The 13,489-nt window shown below is 36.8% G+C and overlaps 1 protein-coding gene across 1 annotated transcript; it reads left to right on the top strand.

Annotated features, from left to right (window-relative positions):
* Positions 1-8,211: 8,211 nt before the first annotated feature.
* LOC121385137 (serine-aspartate repeat-containing protein I-like) lies at positions 8,212-13,135 on the top strand. The gene is made up of 3 exons (XM_041515675.1): positions 8,212-8,341; positions 8,409-11,543; positions 11,610-13,135. Exons 1-3 carry the CDS (start codon positions 8,212-8,214, stop codon positions 13,133-13,135), a joined length of 4,791 nt encoding a protein of 1,596 aa, XP_041371609.1.
* Positions 13,136-13,489: the final 354 nt, after the last annotated feature.

Consider the following 13,489-nt stretch of genomic DNA (forward strand, 5'->3'; position numbering starts at 1 on the left):
CCAGATTTTGAAATGTTAGTATCAAGCTGGGATACTGCCCAATTTTTTTTAATCTCGAACACTGCAGAGGTGTGTGCCCAGGACAGCGTGTTTGAACGTTAATTGGATATAAGCACGAAAATAAGTTGAAATGATTTGATACACCAGAACACACCAGACTCGAGCGTAAGGTGTAAATAAATTCACTTGACGAAGAAAAACCAAAACCAAAACTGATATTCTTCTCTAGAAAGCCCAAATAGCGTCATTCGTGGCAAGCAAAATGTTTCCAAGAACAAATAAAAGCAAATATGTGCAACTGTTTTCCCGAGAGTCCTGGTGTTGAAAAACGAATGTTTTGTTTAACGACACCACTAGAGCATATTGATATATTAATCATCGGCTATTGGATGTCAAACATTTGGTAATTCTGACTCATAGTCAATAGAGGAATCCCGCAACATTTTGTTAATGCAGAAAGGGATCTTTTATATGCACTTTCCCCACAGACAGGATAGCACATACCACGGTCTGTGACCAGTTGTGGCGCACTGGTTGGATCGAGAGAAGAAACCCAATCATTCAGGAAATCTTTCTAAAAAAAAGCCAGAAATATGGGTATCAAAGTACTACTCAAAATTGAAGTGTACGTCTTTCGAGTCATCGATATGATTGCAGCAGACGTGAGATATTACAAGAGTTGCTATAACAGATTATGAAAGCAAAGATCAAACGTCGAGGAAAAAGCAGCATTCGTGCGTCATTTGCAGCTTAGTTTCTCTCTGGCAGCGATTGGACAGTGACTGAATGTTAAAGGGACATTCTTGAGTTAGCTGCAATTTTTAAGATGTTATCGACTAACAAGACACTTTTTAACGATTGTAAAAGTTACATATCAAATATGTTTTTCTGCATAAAATATTAGTGGCTGTACATTAAACGTGTTTCTGATCGTCCTAATATTTGTACTAGGTTAAATTTCATTTTATTTCCTAAAATATAATTTTTTCGGACGTATGAAATTATTTGAAGACAAAATCCAGTTTGGGCTTCTTACAGATATTAAGACGACCAGAAACATACTGAATATACAGAAAATATATGTAAGTTTAATCGTAGAAATATACAGACACTGATATTCTAAACAAGACAATATATTTAATATGTAAGTTTAATCGTAGAAATATTTTATTAGTAGGAAACATCTTACAATGCAGCAAACTCGGGAATGTCCCTTTCACGACATACCACAGCACAAAAATATACATGGGCTATTGGATGTCGGAAAAGGTAAGTATATGCAAATATCATTTACAATGATAATAAAATCTTTATTGGGAATGGATACCCATCCCAAACAAGGAATGCTCAAATTCCATTTACTGTATAGCTGGGACACACAAAAGCAGGCTGTCCAACACACCCTTATAAAAAAAAAAAAAAAAAAAGTCAGACAAAAGTATGAATGGAAATACAGAAACAGTAGGACTTAAACCGTACGTAGCAACATTATTCATGCTCATACGGGATAAACTAATGTGCTTAAATCCAAAACGTGGTATTATTGAGAAATGTTTTGCTCAGTTTGTACCTGTATTTTTGTTATCAAACTAAGGTAAAAGTCAATGTGAGATCAAGATATTTCAAAACCCGTGTACAGATGCAATGTAGCAGTACTACAAACTCCAGTACTCAGCAGACAGCTTCATCCGAGTATTGAAAGAGCACTCTACTTCGTCATGGCAACAGTAACATTGGAATGAAATAAATCGACTGTCAGGGTATAAGTTGAATATGTTGAAATTATATGGTGCAGAATTTTGGCAGATATATCTCGCCGCAAATCCCTCACCCCAATTCCCATAACGTTTGACTTTTATAATATAACACAAGCAATATACATGCTTTAAAGGAACATTCCTGAGTTTTCTGCATTGTAAGATGTTTCAGACTAATAAAATATTTCTACGATTAAACTTACATATTAAATATATTTTCTGATTTAGAATATCAATGTCTGTATATTCAACGTGTTTCTGGTCGTCTTAATATTTCTAAGAAGCCCAAACTGGATACAGCCATAAATATTTTATGCAGAAACATATCTGATATGTAATTACAATCGTTAAAAAGTCTCTGTTAGTCGATAACATTTGAAAAATTGCATCAGACTCAGGAATGTCCCTTTAAATATATTTTCTTGTTTAGAGTATCAGTGTCTGTATATTCAATGTGTTTCTGGTCGTCTTAATATTTGTAAGAAGTCCAAACTGGATTTTGTCTTTAAATAATTTCGTACGTACGAAAAAACATTTTAGGAAATAAGATGAAATTTAACCTAGTACAAATATCAGAACGATCAGAAACACGTTTAATATACAGCCACTAATATTTTATGCCGAAAAATATATTTGATATGTAATTACAATCGTTAAAAAGTCTCTGTTAGTCGATAACATCTTAAAAACTGCAGCAAACTCAGGAATGTCCCTTTAACAGTAATTTGCGACATTTTGAAACCAAAAAGTAATAAAACTAGGTATTTAGAAGAAAAGTAGGACAAAGACCAAAAAGTAGGAAAAAGCAGGATCGCTGGACAGCCTGCAAATGTGATCATTCTACGGACAGCTTACAGATAGGGATATTCAGCAATTTCGAGTCACGATAGGAATTTTTTTTTTTTTTTTTTTTTTTTTTCATGGCAGTGACAAGGAGGGTGGGGAGATTGAGAGAAGAAGGAATGGTAAATGTAGATTTGTAAACACATATTTATTTTTTCATTTATGATCTACCTATGTTGAAACATTGAAAAGAAAACCCATTGAAATATTATAGATACATGCCTTATATATATAAACAGAACAAACAACAAAACAATAATACCAATTTTAAAATTTAGATAAGCGAGCATTGCGAAACTATAGCAATGTGGTGGACCTTTTGTGTACCAAACAGAACCGGATCATCTATTCTAAATGCTTAAATAATAAAAAATATTCAAGGGACTCCAGCTTTAACGACACCCCAGCACAAAAATACACATATAATCACAGTGAAAGCAGCTACGGGGAAAAATTATAATACAATACATAAATCAAGGCAAGTATATTTCAAAACTCTGTATAGAAGTCAAAGTTTTTCAAGTTTACAATTAATTCTGGATGGAATTTAAAGGGACATTCCTGAGTGTACTGCATTGTGAGATGTTTCCGACTAATAAAATATATCTACGATTAAACTTACATATTAAATATATTTTCTTGTTTAGAATGTCAGTGTCTGTATATTCAAAGTGTTTCTGGTCTTCTTAATATTTGTAAGAAGTCCAAACTGGATTTTGTCTTCAAATAATTTCGTATGTATGTACGAAAAAACGTATTTTAGGAAATAAAATGAAAGTTAACCGTGTACAAATATTACAACGATCAGAAACACGTTTAATATACAGCCACTAATATTTTATGCAGAAACATATATTTGATATGTAATTACAATCGTTAAAAAGTCTCTGTTAGTCGATAACTTCTTAAACATTGCAGCAAACTCAGGAATGTCCCTTTAAAAGATTCCAAAACATTTCTGTTGCTAAATATATCATTTCTCGTCGGCTTGAGATGATCACACTCCACCAAAATGTGGAACACAGTCGGTGTAAAATAAATGAATGCGTCAAATATGTATGACCGATGCGAGCACGGCATACGACTACTTCATCCTTCCTACACCGCCTGTAGGATGACTGCCACTCTCCCAGGACTGGCTGGTTTGACATGATGAAGCTTGTTCCCAACCGCCAAGCATCTTGTCAAGTCGAAAAGCTATATTGGTAATGTGAAATTTAAAATCACTATAGGGGACACCAACATAGACACGAGGCAAGTTCAAAGCAGACTTGGCAGCAACATCTGCCTTTTCGTTATCCTTAATATCAACATGGCTGGGTACCCAACAAAATATAAAATCTTATTGGCAATTGATAAAAAGACACTTTCGTATCACCATCTCAACTAAAGCAGCCCATACACGATGAATGTTATTGACAATAATATTGTCAATTAAAAAAAATATTGACAATATTATTGATCATTAGTGTGTGATATTGAAGCAAGTTTTTGACCGACACAATATATTGACAAACATCGGTAGATATTTATTGAAGGTTTCTCAATACTATTGTGTTGTTGATGGCACTTTGTCAAATTATTGCACACTATTTCATTCTGAAACCAGTCATCTAAGGATAAACATGTCCAGGCAGGAAAAAGAAGAGGAGAGAAAGTTTCTTCTTTATAAATATACACTGTCTGCTTTCTTTTATTTTTATTAAAATATATATTTATCAATTATTGACCGTCATTTATGTTTTAAGGCATTCATAATTCACACGAAACATGTCGTATACCCTCAGGATAATTCGGAATGTTTTCAAATTATTTTTAAATCACTGGCAGGATTCTGCAAGTAAGGTTTTGATTGGTGGACATGAGCTCCAACTGGCTGTCTTTAGATGCACATGTAATAGTGGAGCTAATTTTAATTAGATTGAGTGTCTATACATTCAATGTGTTTCTGGTCGTCTTAATATTTGTAAGAAGCCCAAACTGGATTATGTCTTCTAATAATTTCGTATGCACCAAAATGTAGTTTTTTTTTTAGGAAATACAATGAAATTGAACCTAGTACAAATATTAGAACGACCAGAAACACGTTTAATATACAGCCACTAGTATTTTATGCAAAAAAATATATCTGATATTTAATTACAATTGTTAAAATGTCTGTTAGTAGATAACATCTTAAAAATTGCAGCAAACTCAGGAATATCCCTTAGGATGACTGCCACTCTCCCAGGACTGGCTCGACAGAATGAAGCTTGTTAGGAACCGCACCGTCCCAATCATCATGCAAAGTCGAAAAGATATACTGGTTAATATGAAAATTTAAAATCACTGTAGGGAACACAAACACCGACATGGGGCAAATTCAAAGCAGTCTTGGCAGCGAAATCTTCCCTTCCATTGCCCTTACTGCCAACATGGCTGGGTACCTTACAAAATATAACACCTTTATTGGTAATAGATAAAAAGACACTGCAACATCATCATCCCAACTAAGAGATGCTCCAATTGCATATGCTTCAGAGCTTGGAGACACGAAAGCGAATCAGATAACTACAAGGTGACAAGATTATGACACTTCTCCATTCGACTGAAAGTTTCCTAGGATTATGTGGGATGCACCTATGAAAGAAATTGAACACTACCAGGGATTGGTTGTTCATTTGACTGTTTTGAGTTATGTTCACATTTCAGTTTTAGTACAAAACGAAACAACTTCCGACTGGGTCAAAGTTCGAGGTGCATCCAACGTTTGATACAGCAGTCAACACCACAAGTCCTGTGACTGGTGATACATTTAAGTGTGTTGGTTGTAAAAAAAATCATATGAGCAAAACATGTATGCAGTTGTATTTTATCTATTACCACTGTGTCAAGTAGCCGTGTGCTTGAAACATGTACGAGGTACCTGTAAAAAACAAAAGTACTCGCATTTTGTGCGGAACTAGGGTGGTCAGAGACGTTACCCGTTATCTGAAATGAGCAGCCTGACCCACAATTTTGTTTCGATTGATTTTAAGGGTGAGGGTGGTGGTATTTATATTTGTGGCGTTTATGTCAATTGATACGCTCTGTGTAGGAGGTTTAGCGACATATATTACTATTGTCGTCTATGGGATTTGCTTTGTTAGTATTTACCCTTGAGTTGATATGAGTTATTGTTAATGTTAGGTATATTCATGCTTTTCAAACTGTGTTACATATTTCCGCCCCTGATAGGATGATTCACAATGAATAGTCTTCTTTCAGACTGTAGTCACACGAATACGACAATACCACCTAATTGTCGTAAATAGGTCTGTCTTTGCCATTTTGATTTAATAAATGTTTAAATGAAGTGTGACGTAAGTTTTTATTTCGTTGACTGTTAAACTGTAGGCTCACGAATACGACAATCCCAGTTTAATTTACGACCTAACTGTCGTAAATAGGTCTGTCTTTGCCATTTTGAAGTAGATTTATTTACTACAGAGATGTTGAATTTATGTTGCTTAATGTAGTCATGTTCATGATTTTGTATTATGGTAAAGGTTAGGCATTTGATCTAATAAATGTTTAAATGAACGTAACTTTTTATTTCGTTGAATGTTAAATGTATGTTATTTCAAGGTAACTGATGGATTTTCACTTGTATATGCCTGAGCCAACATGGTTACCCATAATACAGATACATTCTTATTAGCATTTATGTTCGAGGCGAGACGTCAGTGGAAGCAACATTGACACAGTATACTTCACCACCGCTTCGGGTATGTTTCTTTTTTGTTCATTTAACAATTCCCTGGTCTCATATATTATTCTTCAAAATAGACACTTAGTGAAACAATGCTAAGAGTAAGTAAGCAATACATGTGATTTATCTTAAGTTTGAAACCTATTAGTCAATTTCAGAATGACATGAAGGTACCATTAAAGTTATTTTTAACCAACCAATAACACATATTTACATATTGTGACATTTAAAAATTATTACATATATCTTCCATGCTATATCTTTTGGTACAAATATTAGAACGATCAGAAGCACAGCCACTAATATTCTAAACAAGAAAATATATTTAATATGAAAGTTTAATCGTAGAAACATTTTATTAGTCGATAACATCTTAATATGAAAGTTTAATCGTAGAAACATTTTATTAGTCGATAACATCTTAAAAAATTGCAGCAAACTCAGGAATGTCCCTTCATTTTATCTATCTGTGATATTTGTATTTAATTTTTTTTTAACAATTCTTTACACTGTTTTAATTTTACTGTTGAATTTTTATTTTGATGGGTATCATTACATTATTTTTGCACTGACCATAGCCGATGTACTTTTTTTTTTTTGTCCTGGGATGTCATTAAAGGGACATTCCTGAGTTTGCTGCATTGTAAGATGTTTCCGAATAATAAAATATTTGTACGATTAAACTTACATATTAAATACATTTTCTTGTTTAGAATATCAGCGTCTGTATATACAATGTGTTTCTTGTCATCTCAATATTTGTAAGAAGCCCTAACTGGATTTTGTCTTCAAATAATTTCGTACGTACGAAAAAACTATATTTTAGGAAATAAGATGAAATTTAACCTAGTACAAATATTAGAACGATCAGAAACACGTTTAATATACAGCCACTAATATTTTATGCAGAAAAATATGTTTGATATGTAATTACAATCGTTAAAAAGTATCTTGTTAGTCGATAACATCTTAAAAATTGCTGCAAAGTCGGGAATGTCTCTTTAAAAATTGCTGCAAAGTCGGGAATGTCTCTTTAAACAACTATTATGCCATATTATTTTTCACATACTGTCAATGAGGAACAAAAATAGCCTCCTGTCGAAAATAACCACCAGAAATTTGGTATCCTCCACAACTGGAACCGGAAACAGCTGAGGATCTAACTGGTGACCGGTTTTTGAGTTTGACAATCGAAATCCATTGTCGAAGTTTATCGACATATAACGAGCTATCAACACCAGGTTTTAAACACTGCGTGGTGCGGTTAATTTTTACAGAAAATAAAGTTACTGACAGGATGCTATCTGGAGGCACACCCATCTCTTGGGAGTGAGAATCTGATCCCATACTTCCACGTGGTATCAGTGCCAGGATGAAGTTCAAAACGCTATGAATTACTCATGTGAGTACCAGTATGAAATTCAAAGTTCTATGAGTTGCTCATGTGAATACCAGCATGAACTTCAAAGTGAGGTAAGTGGTCATGCCAGTACCAGGATGAAGTTCAAAGTGAGGTAAGTGGTCATGCCAGTACCAGGATGAAGTTCAAAGTGAGGTAAGTGGATAATGCCAGTACCAGGATGAACTTCAAAGTGAGGTAAGTGGATAATGCCAGTACCAGGATGAACTTCAAAGTGAGGTAAGTGGTCATGCCAGTACCAGGATGAAGTTCAAAGTGAGGTAAGTGGTCATGCCAGTACCAGGATGAAGTTCAAAGTGAGGTAAGTGGTCATGCCAGTACCAGGATGAACTTCAAAGTGAGGTAAGTGGTCATGCCAGTACCAGGATGAAGTTCAAAATGGATAATGCGAGTACCAAGAATGAACTTCAAAGTGGCTGACACGAGTACCAGCATGAAGTTCAAAGGAAGATAATTGGATAATGCGAGTACCAAGGATGAAGTTGAAAGTGGCTGACGCGAGTATCAACATTAAGTTGAAAGTGGCTCATCCGAGTATCAAGGATGAAGTTGAAAGTGGCTCATCCGAGTATCAAGGATCAAGTTCAAAGTGTGACGAGTGACTCATGCGAGTACCAGGATGAAGATAAAAGTGGATAATGCGAGTACCAGCATGAAGATAAAAGTGCCACGAGTTACTCATGCGAGTACCAGCATGAAGATAAAAGTGCCACGAGTTACTCATGCGAGTACCAGAATGAAGATACAAGTGCCATCAGTTACTCATGCGAGTACCAGGAAGAGGATAAAAGTGCCACAAATAACTCATGTGAGTACCAGAAAGAGGATAAAGGTGCCATAAGTAACTCATGCGAGTACCAGGAAGAGGATAAAAGTGCCATAAGTAACTCATGTGAGGAAGAGGATAAAGGTGCCATAAGTAACTCATGCGAGTACCATGAAGAGGATACAGATGCCATAAGTAACTCATGTGAGGAAGAGGATACAGGTGCCATAAGTAACTCATGTGAGGAAGAGGATACAGATGCCATAAGTAACTCATGTGAGGAAGAGGATAAAGGTGCCATAAGTAACTCATGTGAGTACCAGGAAGAGGATAAAAGTGCCATAAGTAACTCATGTGAGGAAGAGGATAAAAGTGCCATAAGTAACTCATGTGAGTACCATGAAGAGGATACAGATGCCATAAGTAACTCATGCGAGTACCATGAAGAGGATACAGATGCCATAAGTAACTCATGTGAGTACCATGAAGAGGATACAAGTGCCATAAGTAACTCATGTGAGTACCATGAAGAGGATAAAAGTGCCATAAGTAACTCATGTGAGTACCATGAAGAGGATAAAAGTGCCATAAGTAACTCATGTGAGGAAGAGGATACAGGTGCCATAAGTAACTCATGTGAGTACCATGAAGAGGATAAAAGTGCCAGTAACTCATGTGAGGAAGAGGATACAGGTGCCATAAGTAACTCATGCGAGTACCAGGAAGAGGATAAAAGTGCCATAAGTAACTCATGTGAGGAAGAGGATAAAAGTGCCATAAGTAACTCATGTGAGGAAGAGGATAAAAGTGCCATAAGTAACTCATGTGAGTACCATGAAGAGGATACAGATGCCATAAGTAACTCATGCGAGTACCATGAAGAGGATACAGATGCCATAATTAACTCATGTGAGTACCATGAAGAGGATAAAAGTGCCATAAGTAACTCATGTGAGTACCATGAAGAGGATAAAAGTGCCATAAGTAACTCATGTGAGTACCATGAAGAGGATAAAAGTGCCATAAGTAACTCATGTGAGGAAGAGGATACAGGTGCCATAAGTAACTCATGTGAGTACCATGAAGAGGATAAAAGTGCCAGTAACTCATGTGAGGAAGAGGATACAGGTGCCATAAGTAACTCATGTGAGTACCAGGAAGAGGATAAAAGTGCCATAAGTAACTCATGTGAGTACCATGAAGAGGATAAAAGTGCCATAAGTAACTCATGTGAGTACCATGAAGAGGATAAAAGTGCCATAAGTAACTCATGTGAGTACCATGAAGAGGATAAAAGTGCCATAAGTAACTCATGTGAGGAAGAGGATACAGGTGCCATAAGTAACTCATGCGAGTACCATGAAGAGGATAAAAGTGCCATAAGTAACTCATGTGAGTACCATGAAGAGGATAAAAGTGCCATAAGTAACTCATGTGAGGAAGAGGATACAAATGCCATAAGTAACTCATGCGAGTACCAGGAAGAGGATAAAAGTGCCATAAGTAACTCATGTGAGTACCATGAAGAGGATAAAAGTGCCATAAGTAACTCATGTGAGTACCATGAAGAGGATAAAAGTGCCATAAGTAACTCATGTGAGTACCATGAAGAGGATAAAAGTGCCATAAGTAACTCATGTGAGGAAGAGGATACAGGTGCCATAAGTAACTCATGCGAGTACCATGAAGAGGATAAAAGTGCCATAAGTAACTCATGTGAGTACCATGAAGAGGATAAAAGTGCCATAAGTAACTCATGTGAGGAAGAGGATACAAATGCCATAAGTAACTCATGCGAGTACCATGAAGAGGATAAAAGTGCCATAAGTAACTCATGTGAGTACCATGAAGAGGATAAAAGTGCCATAAGTAACTCATGTGAGTACCATGAAGAGGATAAAAGTGCCATAAGTAACTCATGTGAGGAAGAGGATACAGATGCCATAAGTAACTCATGCGAGTACCATGAAGAGGATAAAAGTGCCATAAGTAAATCATGTGAGTACCAGGAAGAGGATAAAAGTGCCATAAGTAACTCATGTGAGGAAGAGGATAAAAGTGCCATAAGTAACTCATGTGAGGAAGAGGATAAAAGTGCCATAAGTAACTCATGTGAGTACCATGAAGAGGATACAGATGCCATAAGTAACTCATGCGAGTACCATGAAGAGGATAAAAGTGCCATAAGTAACTCATGTGAGTACCATGAAGAGGATAAAAGTGCCATAAGTAACTCATGTGAGTACCATGAAGAGGATAAAAGTGCCATAAGTAACTCATGTGAGTACCATGAAGAGGATAAAAGTGCCATAAGTAACTCATGTGAGTACCATGAAGAGGATAAAAGTGCCATAAGTAACTCATGTGAGTACCATGAAGAGGATAAAAGTGCCATAAGTAACTCATGTGAGGAAGAGGATACAGGTGCCATAAGTAACTCATGTGAGTACCATGAAGAGGATAAAAGTGCCAGTAACTCATGTGAGGAAGAGGATACAGGTGCCATAAGTAACTCATGTGAGTACCAGGAAGAGGATAAAAGTGCCATAAGTAACTCATGTGAGTACCATGAAGAGGATAAAAGTGCCATAAGTAACTCATGTGAGTACCATGAAGAGGATAAAAGTGCCATAAGTAACTCATGTGAGTACCATGAAGAGGATAAAAGTGCCATAAGTAACTCATGTGAGGAAGAGGATACAGGTGCCATAAGTAACTCATGTGAGTACCATGAAGAGGATAAAAGTGCCAGTAACTCATGTGAGGAAGAGGATACAGGTGCCATAAGTAACTCATGCGAGTACCAGGAAGAGGATAAAAGTGCCATAAGTAACTCATGTGAGGAAGAGGATAAAAGTGCCATAAGTAACTCATGTGAGGAAGAGGATAAAAGTGCCATAAGTAACTCATGTGAGTACCATGAAGAGGATACAGATGCCATAAGTAACTCATGCGAGTACCATGAAGAGGATACAGATGCCATAATTAACTCATGTGAGTACCATGAAGAGGATAAAAGTGCCATAAGTAACTCATGTGAGTACCATGAAGAGGATAAAAGTGCCATAAGTAACTGATGTGAGTACCATGAAGAGGATAAAAGTGCCATAAGTAACTCATGTGAGGAAGAGGATACAGGTGCCATAAGTAACTCATGTGAGTACCATGAAGAGGATAAAAGTGCCAGTAACTCATGTGAGGAAGAGGATACAGGTGCCATAAGTAACTCATGTGAGTACCAGGAAGAGGATAAAAGTGCCATAAGTAACTCATGTGAGTACCATGAAGAGGATAAAAGTGCCATAAGTAACTCATGTGAGTACCATGAAGAGGATAAAAGTGCCATAAGTAACTCATGTGAGGAAGAGGATACAGGTGCCATAAGTAACTCATGCGAGTACCATGAAGAGGATAAAAGTGCCATAAGTAACTCATGTGAGTACCATGAAGAGGATAAAAGTGCCATAAGTAACTCATGTGAGGAAGAGGATACAAATGCCATAAGTAACTCATGCGAGTACCAGGAAGAGGATAAAAGTGCCATAAGTAACTCATGTGAGTACCATGAAGAGGATAAAAGTGCCATAAGTAACTCATGTGAGTACCATGAAGAGGATAAAAGTGCCATAAGTAACTCATGTGAGTACCATGAAGAGGATAAAAGTGCCATAAGTAACTCATGTGAGTACCATGAAGAGGATAAAAGTGCCATAAGTAACTCATGTGAGGAAGAGGATACAGATGCCATAAGTAACTCATGCGAGTACCATGAAGAGGATAAAAGTGCCATAAGTAAATCATGTGAGTACCAGGAAGAGGATAAAAGTGCCATAAGTAACTCATGTGAGGAAGAGGATAAAAGTGCCATAAGTAACTCATGTGAGGAAGAGGATAAAAGTGCCATAAGTAACTCATGTGAGTACCATGAAGAGGATACAGATGCCATAAGTAACTCATGCGAGTACCATGAAGAGGATAAAAGTGCCATAAGTAACTCATGTGAGTACCATGAAGAGGATAAAAGTGCCATAAGTAACTCATGTGAGGAAGAGGATACAGGTGCCATAAGTAACTCATGTGAGTACCATGAAGAGGATAAAAGTGCCAGTAACTCATGTGAGGAAGAGGATACAGGTGCCATAAGTAACTCATGTGAGTACCAGGAAGAGGATAAAAGTGCCATAAGTAACTCATGTGAGTACCAGGAAGAGGATAAAAGTGCCATAAGTAACTCATGTGAGTACCATGAAGAGGATAAAATTGCCATAAGTAACTCATGTGAGTACCATGAAGAGGATAAAAGTGCCATAAGTAACTCATGTGAGGAAGAGGATACAGGTGCCATAAGTAACTCATGCGAGTACCATGAAGAGGATAAAAGTGCCATAAGTAACTCATGTGAGTACCATGAAGAGGATAAAAGTGCCATAAGTAACTCATGTGAGTACCATGAAGAGGATAAAAGTGCCATAAGTAACTCATGTGAGGAAGAGGATACAGATGCCATAAGTAACTCATGCGAGTACCATGAAGAGGATAAAAGTGCCATAAGTAACTCATGCGAGTACCAGGAAGAGGATAAAAGTGCCAGTACCAGGAAGAGGATAAAAGTGCCATAAGTAACTCATGTGAGTACCATGAAGAGGATAAAAGTGCCATAAGTAAATCATGTGAGGAAGAGGATAAAAGTGCCATAAGTGACTCATGTGAGGAAGAGGATACAGATGCCATAAGTAACTCATGTGAGTACCATGAAGAGGATAAAAGTGCCACGAGTTACTCATGCGAGTACCAGAATGAAGATACAAGTGCCATCAGTTACTCATGCTAGTACCAGGAAAAGGATAAAAGTGCCAGGAAGAAGATAAAAGTGCCACGAGTAACTCATGCGAGTACCGAGTACCAAGGATGAAATTCAAAGTGCCGCGAGTTGCTCATGGAAGTACCAGGATGAATTTCAAAGTGCTTTATGG

This window comes from Gigantopelta aegis, chromosome 11 (genome assembly GCF_016097555.1).
Source record: "Gigantopelta aegis isolate Gae_Host chromosome 11, Gae_host_genome, whole genome shotgun sequence".
Classification (NCBI taxonomy): domain Eukaryota; kingdom Metazoa; phylum Mollusca; class Gastropoda; order Neomphalida; family Peltospiridae; genus Gigantopelta; species Gigantopelta aegis.

Excerpts from the sequence above, each read along its gene's own strand:
- LOC121385137 (XM_041515675.1), top strand. The coding sequence starts at position 8,212 with ATGCGAGTACCAAGGATGAAGTTGAAAGTGGCTGACGCGAGTATCAAC. Across the intron at positions 8,342-8,408 it reads TCAAGGATCAAGTTCAAAGT|ATAAAAGTGCCACGAGTTAC; the intron begins GTGACGAGTGAC and ends ACCAGCATGAAG. Across the intron at positions 11,544-11,609 it reads AGAGGATAAAAGTGCCATAA|AGGATAAAAGTGCCATAAGT; the intron begins GTAACTCATGTG and ends AGTACCATGAAG.